Raw genomic sequence first — 19,021 nt, 5'->3', positions numbered from 1 at the left:
GAGGCCAGGAGCGGGTAGGACAAGGCTGGGGGAGGGGACACCACAGCCCCCAGGGGGGCAGGGAGCTGCAGCCGCCTCCAGCCGTGTGCATGTTTGCATCTGAAGTGTGTCAAAATGTAAGCAGTTAAGCCAAAAGCAAGAACCCATGGTTATTTACTGATCTGAAAACTTGCTGGTTTGCATGGGGGCATGAGACTTGCTGGAGTGCCTGACTCCAGAGTGCTAATGGCACCAGCACAGTGAACCCATTCCTATCAGGCTGCCCCCCACCATGTCTGACAGTGCTGATGCCAGGCATGGCCTGCCCTGGAGGACAGGGAAGGTGCTATGGTGCAGGTCATGAAACTGCCAGAATGAAAATGAACTTACCAAATTATCCTGGAAATAGGCAATTATTCCTTCATGAGCTGCCTGCTGCCTGCAAGACACCTGGGCCCATGGGTTGGGCAGATGCCATGGCTGTAGCTGGCATGCAGCTGCCACATAAATATGGGCACGTTTTAGGCTGGTTGAGTTTGGAGGTCTGATATGGCCACATTTATCTGGCGGCTGCATGCCAGCTACTACCATGACAGGCAGGTCAGAAATCTGCTGAATGGGGGAGCCAGGCATGCAGGGCAGGAACACTGAAAGCCTTACACAAGACACTGCTGGTCTACTTGATCCCTGTCTGATGAAACAGCTGGCCAGCTCCTCCAACCCAGCTGGTGCAGTCCCAACAGTCGAGACACGTCCTGCAGACCACAAGCAGCTGCAGATGGGAAGCCACTGGGGCCAGTCCCCTGGGTACAGAGGACAACACTGGCCCAGCAGTTTTCAAGTTGCTCCTGGAGCCAGGCAGGGCAGTGACCCACAGAGAGATGAGACCACAATTTGTGACATCTACTCACAGCTACACTCCCAGCTTTGGTCCCGCTCCTGGCCCAGAGGTGTCTGAGCCACCCAAAGCCCACCTACCTGGGCAGGTCTTCTCTCCAAAGGTCTCTTCTGAGCTCTGCTGCCCAGCAGCTTTTGCTCACTCTTTCTTGGGAGAAGACTGGGTGCTGCAGTTGCACACAGGGGGACAGGAAACACTGCCTGAGTGAGACAGGACAAAGCTGTAACTATAGGTGATTTTGCACCACCCTTTCACCCCTAAAAGACCACTGGAGGAGCAGCTTGTTAGTGGTGTTTTTCGACTTGGCTTAATGTGGCAAACCAGCTGGGCTGCAGGAAAGGTGAGAAGCTGTGAAGTACCTGAGAGCTTCTCAGGGCTTACGGTTCCAGCATCTGTATTTCATCTGTGCTGTCTGCAAGGCTACATGGATGGTTCCAGCTCTGGGAGGAGGAATGGGGGCACAGTGTGCACTTGCTGTGGGATGGGCACTTTCCTCATCTCCCGCCCCACATTGGGCATAGGAGAGCCCCTGGAAGAGACCATGTCCCTAGATGTCTTCACGCACCTGTCATTGCCAAACCTGCTCCTGCCACCAGCTTGGTGCCTCCCAAGCCACACTGCCTGGCTGAGTCTGCAAGCGAGGACAGAGGAACGGGGCAGGTGGCAGAGGTGGCTGCAGACAGCCTTATTGGAGCACTGTGTGCTGCTCTTCCCAAGCAGCTGGCAGCAAAATGCCAACCAAATAAATTGCTTGATTGCCCTGTTATTAGTTACTAAATTAATCCTTTTGTCAGCACTTAACAAATGCTGAGCTGTTGGCTCCTGGCCTCAACCCAGTAAAAGGGACACCCTGTCTTGTGGCTGATCCAGCACTGCCCGGCCACTGGCCTGCAGTCCTCCCTGAGAGCTGTGCCTTCCAGGGAGCACCGCGTGGCTCTGCCCTGGGTTAAGTGCCCGTGGAGCAGATGAGGTGCCTGGAGTTGCTGGCTGTGCCCCCCAGCACCAGCACTGCCAGCCAGCAGAGGGTCAGGCTGCCCCATGGGGGCTCGCTGCAGCCCTGGGGAGGGATGGCAAACCCCCATCTCCTGCACAACGAGCAGGCTGCTGTGAGCAGAATTTGCTTCCTCAGCTGGGAAAAGTGGCTATGCAAACCTGCCTGAAGGAACAGCGGCTGTAGAGGCAAAATTTCCCATCTTCAGCTGCTGAGATCCCACTTTCAGGGCTAGGCCAGCTGTCCCCAGCCTGAAAGCTCTCTTATGCACTGGTCTTTAAACCAACACAAAAAATTGAGTTTAGAAGTCTTATCCAAACTGTTCTTACCATTCCAATCAGGAAAGGCGCCTGCAGCAAAATGGCTTTTGAACTACACTTGAAAGCTATGTCCTAGTTTAAGCAGGGATGGAGATTCTGCCTTGCTTGGTGCCTCATCGAGAGCCCTTAGGGGAGAGATCTAATTTCCCAAGGAATCTCTAACATCTTCCTTCAATTGTGCTTCCTCTCCTCATTTCCCCCCACTAGGAACAAGAGCCAGCATAATCATGGTTTTTATCCTCAAATTTTACTGTAATTAAAATACAGAGATGCAGAATATTCCCAGAAACACACTGCAAAACAAACCAAGCAAACAAATTCAGTAGGAAACCAATTACAGACAATGAAATGATAAAGAACAAAAGTGTTCTCTGGAGCCCAGCACTGTGCACAGGACCGTGTGGCCACAGTTTTGAGTTGCCAAAGGCGTCCTCAGCTCCTACAGAGCAGAGCTGGGCCCTGGCTCTGTGGCTCTCTCTAACCATCTCCATATTCCCACTCATGCTGTTGTTTTTACAAGGATGACTTTGCAATGGAGACACGGAAATGACCCACCCACAGGGATAAGAGCCAACAAGGGAACCCAGAGAAAAAGAAGCGGGTTAAGATTTTCCACATACAAAACACAAGGGGACAGAGAGGGGTGGAAGACATGCACTTCTCTCCCAGGCAGGGGAGCTGCAGGGGCAATCACCCTCTGCCCTCCCAGACACTGAGAGTGTGGATGTTTAATGAAGGTCCCACCAAAAGCTTTGGGGAGCTCTAACGAAGGGCAAGACCAAAAGCTAAGGGAGGGATAAAAAAGTAAAGGATAATGAGACTAAGGTCAGGGACAAGGGAGGAGAGGATGCACCTGTGGGTCTCCTTTCAGCCAGGACATGTTTGTCAGGCACGGGGAACAGCCAGGCAAGGTGGGACACAGGGCTGCAAACATGGCCACATCCCACCTCCACCATGGGGAGACCCAGCCCCATCATGGGGAGATCATGACAAAAGCCTGAGGGAGATTTGGGAAGGGTGGGTGATAAGAAGGGAGCTGATCTGATGCTTCAACCATCCACTGATTTATCTAAATGGAAACTGCTAGCAATCATCATTACTATGGAAGCAGGGCACAAGCCAGACATGTGCCACCCCTACACACCAAAACCCACATTGATTCACTCCCCTTTCTGTGCTCTTCCCTAGGACAAACCCCATTGCACTCATCTTCTGATTCAAAGCCTGTCCTAAGAAACAAATTCTTGCCATGGTCCTTGTTTTCTTGTTCCCCCACTCCTCTAGTCCTCTTGTCACACCACTCTCTCCTCATCTTCTATGTATAAACTCCCTTTAACCCTTCCCTCTACCCTGATGCCACCCCCTCCTATTTTGTGCCAAGCTACCCCATCCAGTAGCCATGGGATTTATGCACAACACAGTTTTTGTACCATGACTGTGCAGTGAGAGAGGGGCTGCACCGGTGGCCTGGGTGACTGGAGTCTCTGTAGTGGGGGGAGGAGGAAAGAGAGGGCATCTGACAAGAGCCAACAGCTTCCCCATCCAATCCAAATCCCACTGTCCTGCAACCAAAGCTGTCAGAAGGCATCTTTACTTTTAGACTGGGAAGACTGACCCTGTTTTCCCTCTGCTCTGGCACTGTAAATGCCCAGAAAAGCAGGCTGGGACTGGGTCACCATGGTGAACTGAGCAGGCCTAGCACAGACTTTCTTAAAGCCTTTGAGTCCTGGAGAGTCACTTATTCCTGAATGCCTGTTTAGCAGTGTGAGGCCTTGTTTTAGGAGTAGATTTAATCTTCTACCCCTGCCTGCTAATTTGATCTCTTGCTATTCATGGTCCCTGAGCTGTCCTTTCAGCTGGGCTGTAAGAACAGTGATTTAGGCTGTGAGTTCTCCTCTCCAGCTCATCTCTTCTTCTCCAGGCCATCCTGCAAGGAAATGGCAGTTCCAGACAAATGATAGGCTTTACTCTATTTCCTGCAAGGATGCACAGAAGAGAAGAAATAAAAAGATGGGAAACCCTCAGGGCCCCAGTGGCTTTCCTTACATCACCTTTATCCCATTTGCCACGCCTGCTGTGTACACAAAGGCCCTGCAGACAACAGCTTGGGCAGGATGTACTGCCTCCCCCAGCAAGAGACACTATTTAGCCAAAAGCACAATCAGCCTCCCACCAGCCACCCAGGGCTGGCTGCTGAAGGTTCTTACATTCTATCTTCTCCCATCCAAGACCTTGGAGAGACATTGAGGAAGAAGACTCTTCTGTCCCAATGGCCAGAAGCTATCTTTCTCAGAGGGCTGGTGACAACACAGCTAGTTACACACAAGCAGCTTTCAGCTTTGGGGCTAGAGCTCGCTTCAGAGGCAGTCTGTGATCTGGAATAAGAGATGAGTTGTGCTCAGGGAGAGCAGTGAGCAGAGATCCATGCAGTGCAAACTGTCCTCCAGCTTTTAAGGGCGTTTGAGACAAAGGGAGAACACACAGGACTTCTTCTGGCCTTGACAACTGCCACGAGCATCCCAGCAAAGTACAGGCACACATCAAGGCCTGATCTTTCTGTGAAGCCGCTGCCTTCAGAGACAAAACCGGCATGTCAGGGTCAACTTGGCCTTCACCAGAACAAAGGACACAAAGTGAGGAAATGCACACACCTACCAAATGCTGCTTCCGTTTCAGAAACTAAAATGTAAGTCAAACCTTTCTCATACTGTCAAGAGTAGCAAACTTGGAGATCAGCAGCTTCTTACCACTGCAAAAAGCAGGGGTTACCTAGCAAAGGGTATGGAGAGTGACTAACACCAGCATGATTATCAAGGGGACACAGCAACATACATCCCAAAATGTGGATTTAATAAAGGTCAGAACGAAAACTGCATCACAAGCTCAAGAACATTCAGCAAAAATGGTGGCGGGGGTGTATGTGTGTTGTACTTAAATATTCCCTGATGTCTAAGTCCTAAGCACAAGAGAGCAGTCAGGAAGTGCAACGACCTCCAAGGGGAAATGAAGATCAAGAAAGTTGGCTTCAACGTCCAAAAGATAGGGCTGAGAGAAAACAAACAGCATAGACAGGAGAAAGGGGATTTTTCACATTCCTTTGGTTTCAATAAACTATGCTCTTGGGCAACAGAGGGCAAAACATCCTCTAAAACATGATTTTTCTTTTGACCAGAACCCTATATAAAAACTATACTCTGGAAGTGCCAAAGATGACTGTGTGAACTCCTCTGCAGCAGTGGCACAGGTTTGATTCCCTGGCTGAAGACATGTCTGTGGACTTACACGCACGCTCACACACACGCATGTTTATAAAATACAGCACAAGCACTGCTTCCCTCGCCTATGCATCCAACACCTACAGACCTAGGCAAATCACCTGCCAAAGCCAGGAGCTGAAGAGTTAATGGTGGAGCCTGGGGCTTTCTTCATCCCAAGAATTACAGGGGACCTTGGGGGGAGTGAGTGCATGTTTGTGTTTGTATGTGTCTGTACGATGCCACATGGCCGCTTGAGCTTCAGGGGCCAGGCTGAGGATGGCTGTGACTCCCAGATGGATGCAGGTGTCTGGGTTTCTGCGGCACGACTATGGGTGGGCTATTTAGTGCAACATGGTCCTTTAGAGGAGCCGGGCTGGGGCCGCAGGAGCAGCGTGCAGAAGAGGAGTTGCTGGTGCCCTGTGCAGGCTAACTGCTGTTGGAGCATGCTCAGCCCCTTGGGAAGTGTTTTCCAACATGGTGTAGCCCACTCACACCCAGGCCCCCACTCCCAGGGTGCTGAGTCATGGGAGAGCAAGACTCTCAGCTTCCCCACCATCCCTGAAGCAGAATTTGGATGGCATTTGGGAACACACTTGCTCCTGGTTACTAGTGACGTCTGTGGAGTGTGAGTGTGGCCAAGAGACAAAATGCCCTTGTTACAGAATGGGATACTGGAAGGACTTCAAGGGTCAAATAAAAGGCCTGGTCTCTCTGTGGAACATCACTGCCTGAACTGCAAAATCACAGAGGCCTGGCAAGTGCCACTGACAGCTCCTTCCTCAAATGGGAACATACAGCAGCTTTCATATTCCTCCCTCTCACCAAGAAAATCTGTGCAGAAGTTGATGGTCTGGGATGTATCATGCTGTGGTGTGGCACCACCCCAGAGCTGCTCTGCTGAGCTTGAGGGTTCCCTCTCTGAAGGGTTCAATTCAGCCAGGGAGTAAGTGACTGGGAGCAGCTTGTGGGGATGGGCCCTGCAAAGAAAAGAGGTGCAGGGCAGGAGGAAGGCTTCCCCCTCTTCACAGTATATCTCCTTTGCGTCGATGGGACTTCTGCAGTTCTCTGCCAGGCACACCTCCCAAACACACCTTCCAGAGGGAAGGGGTGTTTCAGAGGCTGTCTTCCCAGTTGAAGTTGAATTTGACTACACAACCCACACTTCAAGCCAGGCATAGTTCCCCCCCATCCCCTGTTACTCCCTTCATCTCCAGGCAGATGGAGCCTGATGCCTTTTCCCATCCCTCCATGCTTACAAGAAAAAAGAAGGGAGGAAGGAAACTACAAGACAGAGACAACTGCGCCTTTAAAGTCCTCAGAGTGAAGATGGTTCCCAGTAGGTGATGGGAGTGAAAGGCATTGACAGTGGCTCTGTGAGCTCTGAGCTAGGCAGGCGGTGCTGAGCAGGCTGCAGCCGGAGTCTGCTTGGGTGCTCGAGCCTCCCTGAAGCGGCTGGTTCCAACTCAAAGAGGTGCTGGGTAGGGGGACAGTATGGGCAGGTTGATCTTTTGGAAGGGACCCGTGACAGGGATTAGTCAGCCTTGTCCTTCTTCTTTGCAGTGAAAGGGACTTTGCTGGCGACCGCGCTGCCCACAGCTCCGACGCCGCCGGTCACCGCTGAGACGCTGCCCTTCACCAGTCCAACGCCGGCAGCGGGGACACTGGTCACAGCTGTTTTGGTGAGCTCCAGACTCTTGCTGCCCACCCAGGCAACTCCTCCCAGTGTGGCCCCCACAGCTCCCCGGGTGATACTGAATAGGCCGCCTGTCACTCTCCAGATGACTCCTGCCTGCTGCTGTGGGTGGTCCTTGCTGGCATCTGTGGGGAGAGAGAGAAAGGGAATGTCAGAAGTAGTCGTGCCGGAGACCTCCCTGGGCACCCTTTCCAGCTGAGGATGGTTGTCCTGGCACATGGCACATGCTTTCATGTGCATAATGCCTTGCCTTGCAGCCCTAGACCTCTTGGTGCCTGAAGGAGAAACCAAGGCAATCCAGGCCTATGGCATAGCAGGAAAGGACTTCGAGAGGGTAGGAGTGGGAACAGAATTGCCTGTGTGACAGAGAAGGGAAAAAGGCAGGTCAGTTACAGCCCCAAATTTGCAAGCCTTTGTGCTGCAGTGCACAGCAAATCCCACTTTACAAGAGATACAATTCCCCTCCCATGCGTGTTGGCTAATGCCAGTAAATCACAAAGACTAATGCCAGCACAGGAGGCATGAACTACAGACAGCAACAGCTGATGTTTGTGTGGCCTGCAGGTCCTCAGAAGCATCTGTTTGGAAGCAGGTCTGGGCTCATGTCAGATGTGGAATGGAGGCACAGCACAGACTTATCTGCGAGAGCTGTAATTGAGTGAGCAGAGATAGCAAACTGCAGTAAAGATACAGTGACAGAAACGTCACCTCGGGTTGTACAAGCCCTCCAGAGATCCCAGCTATGTATTTAATAGTGTTAAGACAGTGCTTAAGTTACTACACTGTGTCACTGCTGGTTTACCTGTGCCAGCTGGATCAAGGCCAGCATGATATACCCACCCAAGCTGCCATCACACCTGCCCACAACACTGCAGATATAATGTTCACAGCTCAACCACTTCTTGGGAAAGGGCTGCCTCTGAACTGCTTCTCACGGGATTCAAACCTGACAACTCTCCTGCTGGCCTGCACACAACCCTCTCCCTCTGCATCAGCTAACAAAGTGGTGTGCAGGCAGCAAAGCAAGAGCAGCTCTGTTCGTGGGCCAAGGTATTTTGGATAGTCTGACTTCTGTTTCCCTGCCAGTTCTGTGCATGAGATGAGTTACTAATAACTGAAAAACACAATAAAGCAATCCTGGCAGGAAAAAAAAGAAGTGGGTTCACCCTGAAATCCACGGGGAGCTGGTGTGGAAGGTTTGCAGGTCCAACTATGAGAATTCATTTTCTGCTTTTATTATTCAGCTGTAGCTTGTTCTGTGTTTGAACACAAGTGACAACACCCACAAAAGTAGAGGTGGTGGGCAGGTGATAACAAATCCATTGAAGTTTCCATTCTGGGATGCTGATTCAGTTCAGAATGTGAACTGGTGGCCAGTCCACCCAACCTGTTAATCTTTCTAATTCTCCAGCATGAAATAATGCCTCTGACCTTGCAGTGTAAGAAAATAGCTTCAACTGGGGTAATGAATATTGTATTTCCAGCTCCATTACAGAAACAGCAAAGTGGTGAATGTTTGTGCTTCTGCAACTGCAGATGGTGCTAAGTAGGAATAATTTTTAGATGGACAACAAATTGTGTCAGAGGAGCAGAAAACCTAAAAGTTTATAGGCTCTGTTTTTCCCCTCCTCAATGATTCACAAAGTGAGCATCAGCAAAAAAATGCAGAATATGAGTTAGGTCTGTAAAAAGCTAAATAGCAGTTACTTGAGAATGATGCTGGCACGTATTTGGTTATCCAACAGTTTTGTTAGATCTTTTCCTGAAGGATGGAAGCTCCCATGGCTTTATTCATTGGAGCATCCTGTTAGGTGGAGAGAACTACAGAAGGATATTGCTGCCTGTTCAATCACTGCAGTTTTGCTGTATTTGTATAAAGTGATATCAGGCTCCAATTTTTTGTGAAAGCATCCAGATCCTGCTTATCACAGCCCAGCAGAAGGAGCTGAAATATTCCCCATTAGCCTAAGAGGAACCCTAATATAACACCAAGGGTCTCCACATCAGAAGAATGTGGGAGTAGCAATGTTGGGGCCCTGCTGCCATCACCATGGCAGTGGTGCCAGCTTTTTCAAGCTGCAGTGTTCCTGGAGCTGTAGGCTCTTTGACTCTCTCAACCCTAACCCTAAACCAGAATCAGGTGGTGAGATGATCCTTCCCTAGGTATTTTTGTCCTGGATTCCGCTAAAATTCTGCAGAGTTTGGAGTTTTCTTATATTCATACATTTTCCCCATAGCTTCTCCCAGTCTGAACAGAGGTCTCCCTTGGGCAGGGAGTCTGATGCTCACTAGCTCGGATGACTTGGAATAAGCCTTAAATTGCACATCTATCTGATAACATGGACTGAAGGGCCAGTACAGAGTTTCCAGTGTACAGTTCTACCCAGTATACCTATTCCTCAACAGTTTCTCAAGAGGTTTTCTTTTTCTCCTCTCCCTCAATGTTGCTGAGACCCATTGGCACCATGTCCACTTTAGCTGCTAAATCCTCAACTGCTCCACAGTGCTTATCCAGTACAGCCATTTTCTGTGTTTTGTCTGCAGTCCAAGGGCAGGAAGAACTGAGGGGTCCAGAAATCCATGCAAATGTAAAGCAGGACTAGGTAAAAGCCAGAGTGGTCCTCCAAACAACCACTATTCTTCAAGGATGGCAGGTCTTGTATTCCTGCTCCCCATGTGAGGAAACGGATCCTTTGTGTCCCAGAGGACTGCAATGCAGAAGCTTTGGGCATTAAGCACCTACTGGCATGCTCAGCTGCAGAACCAAGACCTATATCAAAGTAGCAATAATCCTTCTGGCTCTTCCCCAGTAAAACTGCATCTTAGGCTACCTGGAACCTATCTGTAGGAAGATTTATGCCTCTGGAGCTGCCCAGCTATCTGAACTACACTAGTGTAAGAATCTCTTACAGGGAATGTGAATGCCTGCAGGTGGACAGCTGCGAACCAGAGAGAAGGTGGCAACTGCAGACAAGACTGAGGGAGGCCATTACTCTGCCAGCAGAGAGTAGAATATACTGGACAAAGTGTCAGGAAACACTAATGAAGACAAGGCAAGGACAAAGGTTCTTTCTGCTTAAGCTTGGCAGAGACAACAAAGCTGCAGCGCACTGGAGCACCAGTGCTTGCACACTGCCTGCACCTGGTCTGCAGCCACTCTCACTGTCTTCAGAACTCCTCAGGCAGAAGGGATGGAAGATCTGGCCCTGGGAGGGTGAGAGGCTGCTGCAGAAACATTCTAACAGCTCCAATACAAAGCACAAGGTGTACCTCACCAAAAAAATCCCAAGCCTATCAACCAAATATACAAAAAACCAAACCAAAACCCAAAGATGCTCAGGTTTGAATAGATTTGAACAGAAGAAGATAAATCTCTGGTGACCCCAACCACAAGGGACCACATCCTAACCTGGTGGCAAGCTGAAATGGGTCATATTTGTTCTATATTCCAGATGATGCGCTGAAAGCTTTCAAGCCATCCCTGGTTAGTTTGTCTTCAGGATTGCAATAAACCCCACAGTAAGCTGTCATGTAAGATAAGCATCAGATTTACAGTGCAAATTAGTCTCTCAGACAATGGAGCGAGCTAAGCATTTTGTTGGCACAGAGGAGTCCAGATTAAGAGCAAGACAGACAGCAGAGATGAAATACACAAAATAATCAGAGAGACAGACACACTGCCTAAGCAGGGGAACACTTGTGTTCCCTGGAGCCAGCTGCAGCCCATGCTGCTCATGAAAGCTCTTCACAATCTGCAGAGCCCTTTTTCCTCCATCAATGACCTGGCCTTTTCACAGGTCCATTCAGCTTCACTTCACCCCATGGCAGCTTAGAACAGAAGAATAAGTAGGAGAAAAGAGTTGATTAAAAGGCTCTCCTGTATCAGTGCTGTGTCCTGGGCTGGGGCTGGCACCCCACACAACAGAGGTGCCTCCCCACACTCTCCTCCTTGGCCACCACCACCTGCACTCCCCGCTGGCTTCTCTTCCCGAGCAGCGGTCCTGCCCACCGGGGCAGATCTTCTCACCTGATCCTAACAGCATCTATGGATCTATGGCCAGAAGTGAGATTGTTAATAACTGATGTAACTTTCTGTGCTGCCATGACATTTTTCAGGGCTTTGTGCTGCAGGCATTTGGAGAGACAAAATGTGAGCCTGTGCTGGTGCCCAGGACAAACTGCACAGGCACTACTCTTGCCCTCAGCCCCTGCCAGCAGGTGATATGACAGGCAGGGTGAACTCTTTACTTTAAGGACTTGTGCAAGTTGCTCTTTCCTACTGACTTATAAAAACAGCCCCAAGCTAGGAAAGCAGTGTCAGAGAGCAGCACTAGTTTTGCATCTTTCCATTCCTGCTGGGCCCCAGACAAAGCAGCCAGGCTGCTCAGAGGCCTACTAAAAACAGTCAATGTCATCAGTCTGTCCCTCAGCAGATGTGGGAGGAAGGGGTGAGGTCACTAGTTCAAACCTGAATTACTCCTCTGACAGCTACTAAGTGGCCACTGGTTGATTTAGGCAGGTTCCCTCACCTAGAAAAATGTTTGGTCTGGAGGAACAAGCAGGGGGTGGAGGGTCAACTACTCACACAGTTCAGTTCCATCTTTTCCTAGCTCTTTTTTAAGCAACACTGAGGAAGTCATTCTGACCTTTATTGCCTCTGCCCCACTGTGACTGAAAATGTGTGATTTTCTGAAAGCCTTGGTTGTTGAGTCACAAACAAGCATATATGGGAGAGAAGTTTCCAGTCCTGATGTTTCTTGAAGAAAAAACTGGAAGTTTGATTCAAGTGCACTCTTAATGCTCTGAGAACCCCAAGTGGATTATTGTTATTTTTAACCTTGTGACTTTTTCAAGCCTACCTCAATTTGAAATGCTTGGGACTGGCACCAATGTTTCTCTTCCCTTTCTGTAAAGCAAAACTGAAGTTAATGATCCCTATTTCCTTGTATTGCTGTGCTGTCATGAAGGTTAATTAGGTACAGTTAGTGCAGTGCTTTAAACAAGGAAATTGTACTTGTATCGTCATGACTGGCACTGATATGATTCCTGTTCCCATTCTCAGTGAAGACACCAATGACAACTTCCAGTTTATCTCTGGACAGGTTTCCAATTTCCAGACAAATCACAAAGATGAGAAGAAAACTTGCCCCATCCCCATGCACACCAGCCTGCTATTGTGGGGCTACACAAGTTTATCCTGCAGCTGAGACATTCCTTTGGGTGATGCACTCCTTGGCTGGCACAAGCAGCTGAAGCAGGCAGAGACCACTCTGATGCTGGGCACAAATGAAATCTCACTGTCCATCACCTAGCAGGACCCTTCTCCAGAGAATGACCAACACCACCTTCTTCCAAGCCTTGTCTGCTGCAGGAGAAAGCTTAGCTGAATCTTGCAGGTCACATCTGTAACAAGCATTTACGTCTGAGAGGAAGGAACTGCTGTTCATGTCCTTTTTGTCATTTTTGGATCAAAGATAGAGATCCTGCAGTGTCACAGGCAAAATGTTAAAGGGAGTGCTACAAAGCGTTTGCTCTTCAAACACTCCGGCTTCTCTCCTGCCATCAGTCCCATACTGCAGCTGTTGGAAAAGGCTTTGCAGGCTCAGCAGCTGGGCTCTGCCCAGCCCTGCTCTGCCCAGGCACCAAATGCTACCATGATGGCTGCCACCAGCAAAAAGCCTAGAAATGCCACATGGAGTTTAGCCCTGGAGTTTTAAACTTTAACTCTGCAATCAGCAAGACTACTCGTCTCTGCAACAGGACGGTTCAGGAAGCTGCTGCACACAGCAAAATGGGGCAGCTGTCTCCGCAGCCCAGCTCACCCCAGGGCTCTTCACTGGCACAATGAGCTTTAATTGTTCCTTGCACATGCCCCAGGAGCAGTATTAACTGCTGAAGCATCTACCTTGAAGCACAGAGAGACAGGGTTCAGGAGGGTAAATGAACAGTGATATGGAGTGGCTTGTTTTCCTCAGCTGAGCCCTGGGTGAGAAGCAGCCAAAGTTCTGACTTTGTGTGAGGCTTAGTTGGTTGGGAGCTTCCTGACTCTCTTTGTTGGGAAGCTTCGTGTCACCAAAACAGAAACTCTTTGTAAAAACACGGCAACTTCAAACTTTCACTGAAGAAAGAATTCAGGGAGATTGGCCAAAGAGCAGGTAATAACCCATGGTCAAGGGACTTGACCAGGCTTGAGTCAGCGCAAGGACACTGCCAGCCACACGTACACAAACACACACACACAATGGCCCAAGCAGCAGCAATTTGCACTTTTTTTTAAACTGTTTCACTTTGCAATAAGAGATACTAACTGGAGGAGAAGCATAAACTTATCCTCTCACTTCTTAAGTGCTTTCAAGTACCAGAGCCAGGATCTCCTCTGATAAAGGTCTCTGTTTCTTGAAAAATAGTTGTTCCTTTGTTTTGCCATTTGTTTACAGGGGGTGACTGGGTTTTTTGATCCAGAAATATCTCTTTTATATAGGTATAACATTTTGTCAGGAACAGCCACTGATTCTTGCAAGACTTCAGCTACTCTGGTGCATAGAGATGGTCTCTAATGAAGCTGAAGACAGGATGTCCCATGGTCCAGAGGTAATGGTCTATGTGCTCCAGAAAAACACAAGTGAGCTGTCAGACAGGTAGTATCATCTACTAGAAAGGACATGGATGAGGCAGGGGCCTGGAGACCCAGCTCTGTTCTCAGCATTACTGCTGACAGCTATGTCTCTGCTTCCTCTCCAGGTTCCTGGCTTGTTTCAGCCATGGATGGTGTGACTGCCCAGACAACATGCTGGGGATCCTGCATGACCTGCAGTGGAATGTGCTGGCAGGCAGGAGTTAATCCCAGCTCTTCGAAGCCCAGCAAGCTGGGAAAGGAAGAAGTCCACCCTTTGCAGAGGGGAAAATAATGAACACTAACTGGTTGGCCTTGTGGTACTTAGAAACAACCTCCCAGCTCCCATTGACATACTTAGCCTCTCATCTCAGAGAGAAACAAACACACACCAGGACAAAGTTCTCCAAAGCTTGCCATCCTTCTGATGCAGCTCACAAGGGCTTAAGGATGAGGATTTACCCTTTCTATAGGCAGCTGGTTTAAGACTCTTGTGTCATTTGATGTAAATATCATCTCTTACTATGGTGTATGGTTGTAAGAAAGATGAGCCCACAGGAGAAAACTAGAGCAAAACTACCAGTGGTGTTGGCCCTTCAGGAAGAAAGAAATCTGGACATTTCCCCTTCCATTTCCATTGCAGTGTCTCTCTCCATGTGGAATAGATACAAAAATGGGCTTTTGCTGCTGGCCAGACAGGTCACTAAAGAGCCTACAAGATGTCTCAAGGCTGCTGACAGTGGAAAGATGATCTTGAAAGGCGAGAGATTACAGCTGGCCGCAAAGAACTGAGCATGGTGACTGCTTCCTCCCTACCCTCACCACCCTCTGGGCCCTGGGCTAGAAAATGCACTGGTGCATTATGGCAAGTATGAACAGCAAGGGAGAGCTATCAGCTGGGCTCTACCTTTCCTGAACTTGTGTTAAAAGCATCAAAAGCGGCCAGCAGACTTGACTTGTTTGAACTTTATGTTCCTGCCTGTCTTCAATTTCCACTTTTTGCTCCACCTACAAGCACTTGGAGCAGTTAAGTGCCTTGCTTAAAAGCTTGGCAAGAAAGAGCACATAAAGCTTCACCAACGGCTCCTTTTCTTTTTGGAGCCTCATCACTGCTACACTGAGATTTTGGACCACAAGGACAGGAATCACCTCTTGCCACGAATATGGAGTCTTTGAGCCCACTTGGGAATCTGTGGGTGGAACAGGAGTAATCCAGCAGACTCAAAGATTTTCAGTGGCCTCAAGCTTTAAAGGTTTGAGGAGGAGAGCTTTCCAACAGAAAAATTTATTCCTTACAAATAACCCTTCCTAGCATTTGCACCCAGGATGAAGAGACCATCTTTTTAAGCTTGCTCTTTGACCCATGCTAGCTCAGCTCTTGTCAGGGCACATCACCTCCTCTGTCAATTCTGTAGCAGTGGTTGCACATTCTTCACTGAGCTGCTTTCAGCTGCTTGTGATAGTACCTGACACAAAAAGACCACAAATGAATCAGAGAATCTTGTTAAACAGTCTTGTTAATTCAGCTCTGATAAAGACACAGGAGAAAAAAAAAATCAATATTTGTAAAATGAAAAAGGACGAAATCCATAGAGAAATAAAGGTAATTTTCACGGTGCTATGAGGCCCTTACAAACAATGGAGAGCAAATAACATAATCCAAGCTTATGTAAGAAATAACTTTTCTTCCATGCTCCAGTGCTACCCAGTGGATTTTAAACAAAGGCAGCTCTATTGAGCCTCCTCTGTCCAGTGAGGCTAAAACTCCTTCCCATGACAGTATTGCTAACTCACAATTTATCAAAAAAGCACATGAAGTTAGGTCCCAACAGCAGTTTGGGGAGAAGCACAGGAGTGAGACTAACTAACAGGAAGGTGCTCTAGGCTGCCAAGATCAGACATCAAAAGTTTCCTCTATTTTTTCACAAACTGCCGTGAATATGTTGTGTATTCTGCCACTATATTATCAAAGGTTTAATCTCTGGAAACACATGATTGCAACTTAAGCATTATACAGCAGAGATATCTAAGCATTTATCAAAAAATATTCCTAGTAAAGTTGGGAACATATCCTGCCTTGGTAGTAGGGAAGGATCCAGGTCAAGACATTTCCTCTTTCAACTCCTGGAGCAGTTGAGCAATGGATGCTGATGCTTTTCAGCAGGATGGATGGCACCAGTGAAATATTCAGAAATCCTGCATTTATTCTGATTATGTGTTCCCTAGTCCTCTCCAAGGCACATGGAGGAATTGAAGAAAGAATGAATGGCAGCTCAAAAAGCAAAGGCACAAATTTTAAGTAACCTTTGACTTAAAGGAATGACCCATTCACCCCAGAGGCTACCCAGGGATCTTTCTGTCTATCCAAAGGATAACAAGGCAGCTAAGCTAAAAACTGCATCCTACAGAAGCAGCTGAGTGGGGGATTTACTGGGGAGGTACAGATATGCTTGCCTGCTCATGCTCAAGTATGCCAGGAATAGGCAGGATAGACTTTATTATTCTGCTAGAGGAAGGTATTTGATGGCCTAGTCTCAAAAATTCAGTTTCACATCTCAGCTGACAAGGGGAGAGCACTGCAGTCATGAGTGGGCAGGTATGGTGCCTCTGGGAGCAAACAAGCAGAGCATCCCTCCCCCACAGCCAGGCTGAACAGAGAAGGACGGGGACTCATCCATGTCTCAGACTATTAGATCTATTCCAGTGCAAAAATCATCCCCCAGCTCTGCACCCAAACCTCTCAGTGTCCCCTCACCCTGTCACTTCAGAGAGAGCCAGCTGGTGCTACCTGTTTCCTCAGTGAGCCCATCACCTGGAAATCTCAGCCTGGAATGCATAAATTAGAGCTAGCACTAACACTGCCCAAAGAGACATCAAACCTCGCCTTCTGCACTGCACAGACAAAGAGCTGCTGCTTAGGAACACGGTGTGACAGTTCCCTTTGCCTCCCTCCATATTCATGTCCTTTCTCTTTCCAGGGCAGATTTCAACACAGCACAGCAGGGATGCTGTGCACACCTGGCTTTTGGGCGGTCACTGAAGGGCTCTCCCTAGTGCTGCAGGTAAATTGGACTCATTTGATACTGTGGCAGGACTGCCATGGAGCCAGGGTCCAGTTTGGCTCTCAGAAATGCTAGGATATCTAGGCCTCCCTTGAAGATTAGTGCTTCATACAGTTGGAGGAATATCTGGAATAAGAGAGACTCCTGTTTGCTGCCACAAATCAGTCCCTGCACTCTCATGGGAGGGCCTGATAAACAGGCTGTACTTTGTCTGAAAGGGAGGAGCCCCTATGCCTCTTGGCTTTCTCCTGAGCCAGTCTTGACTCTAGCTTGAGATATCTCCTGTCACTGCCTGGAGAAGACCAGTTGACCATAAAGTAGTAGAATCACAGTGTATTAAGTGAGAGAGCCCAATTCCCTCTCTTATTCTGATTTTAGTTCTCCTGAAGAGTTTCTGCAGTGCATCTCTGTTGCAGGAGGAGGGGGAATATCAAACAATCTTCTACCCATTTCAGCAAGACCTTCCCTTCCCAGTCCCCTCAAAGATGTCCCTTCAGTCTGATTAAACCAGTTCCCAGCAGGGATTTAATGTATGATCGGTTTCAAAAACATTACTAATACTTCTGCTCTCCTTTTCTTTAACAATTGCAGAAAATCTTCCCATATGCCTGACTGGGATAGTGATGTGCTGCAGAAGGCTGAAAGGCTGGAGAATCCCAGACCCCTCTGGATCACTACTCCCTCTCTGGTATCTACCTGCTGTGAAGCAAAGCCAACTTGGCTGTCAGAACAGGGCTATGTGAAAAAAAAAAAATCAGCAGCACACCTACAGCAGCCTTTCAGGCCTTCAAGTTAAGACATTTACTGTCTTGATTCTGTGATGCAGCCCAGCCTGGCAATGCTGTCATGCTTCTACTATTGGGAAATTAAGAGCAACATTACCTTCCTCTACTGATTCCCCTAAATTTTCTTCTGCAGTTCTGTACACACAGGGGAGCAACAGTGCAGAACAATTGATTCCTTTAAAAATGAGGGAGCATCCAAGGATGTTTTCAAGTACCACACTGCAGAGCTGCAGGATCTATGTGTCACGCTCTTCCCAGATTTCACATAAGGATTTCCAGCTCAGCTTGTGGTCCCCATGCATGCACATGCTACCCTCCTTCTTGACAGAATAAAACTTTTGAAACTCCAGATCCCACCATGCCACACTCTAGCTTGGCTAGTGCAATCATTGCAGAAACTCGTTTGCACCTTTATTTTCCTCCCTTTGTTTCCAATCAGATGCATATAGGGAGTGACTGGAGTGACATGAATCTAATCAGAGGCTGATGGCACATCAGAAATCCCATCAAGCTCTCTTCCAGTCCCAACAAGCTTTCCCCTGAAACAACCACCTTGTCTTGGCTTGGAGAACTCCTGTGTATATTGCGTTCCCAGCAGGGCTTCTTAATGGGCTTAGTAGTCAGAAACTGAGTTTTATTTTACAAACTACAGACAAAAAACTTCTCAATTTAAATACCCTCCTAGCTCTTGGTGCTTTTCTAAAGCTTTTCCCTACCAAAACTAACTCTGTATTGAGGGATTCCAGGCAGAAGAATCTTAATTTTCCAACAGCACAGAGCCTAAATGGCCTAGGAGCCCCCACTTAGCATTTCATGCCTGCTGTGCACAAGCAGAGCTCAGCAGGTGTTGGCTGGAGGGAGCCAGGCAACCTCTGCAAATCCCCTGCTCTCCTGTCAGGAATACAAGTGGAAACCACCTCCTGACCTGCACCTGAATGATGCCACCAGCAAGAAGAAGGAAGTGCTGGAGGGGCTGGAAGCCTCTGGCCCCAGAGAGCAGCTGGGAGGGGCAGGTGGGTGGGCAAGCTTGCCAGTGCCAGAGAACCAGCCAGCCCTGCCTGGTGCTCCAGAGGAAGAGGGGCACTGCACACCCTTGGTACCTCCAGCACCACAGGAGGCTCCTCTCTGTGAGCCAAGCAGGCAACCCAGAGACTCTGGCACAAGAGGAAAATGCAGCCACTCCTCAAGCTGCTGACCAGGAGACACTGACAGAGACTCCAGCACAAGAGGAAAATGCCACTGCTCTTCAATTTATTGAGCAGGAGTCACAGACTGAGGCCCTGGCACCAGGTGCTGCAGTGAAGCCCTTCTGCAAGTGGTCTCTGAGGAGAGGGCTGGGAAGGGCACTGGCCCACAGAGTGGCCACTGGGTGACACATCTCACAGGAGCTCTGGCACATCTGGAAGAGGCAGAGAGCTCCCTG

The 19,021-nt window shown here is 48.7% G+C and overlaps 1 protein-coding gene across 3 annotated transcripts in view; it reads right to left on the bottom strand.

Moving 5' to 3' along the window:
• Positions 1-2,413: 2,413 nt before the first annotated feature.
• LOC135448268 (transmembrane protein 263-like) overlaps positions 2,414-19,021 on the bottom strand; it is a 200,596-nt gene continuing 183,988 nt past the window's right edge. For all 3 annotated transcript variants that reach the window (XM_064714074.1, XM_064714076.1, XM_064714073.1), the window contains exon 3: positions 2,414-7,263. In XM_064714074.1, the coding sequence (XP_064570144.1) occupies positions 6,977-7,263 (287 nt within the window). In that variant the 3' untranslated portion in view covers positions 2,414-6,976. The remainder of the gene's footprint in view (positions 7,264-19,021) is intronic.

The sequence above is a fragment of the Zonotrichia leucophrys genome, chromosome 5, assembly GCF_028769735.1.
Source record: "Zonotrichia leucophrys gambelii isolate GWCS_2022_RI chromosome 5, RI_Zleu_2.0, whole genome shotgun sequence".
In the NCBI taxonomy this organism is placed as follows: domain Eukaryota; kingdom Metazoa; phylum Chordata; class Aves; order Passeriformes; family Passerellidae; genus Zonotrichia; species Zonotrichia leucophrys.
Note: the sequence above shows the minus strand (reverse complement) of the source record. Positions and strands in the feature narration are given on the sequence as shown.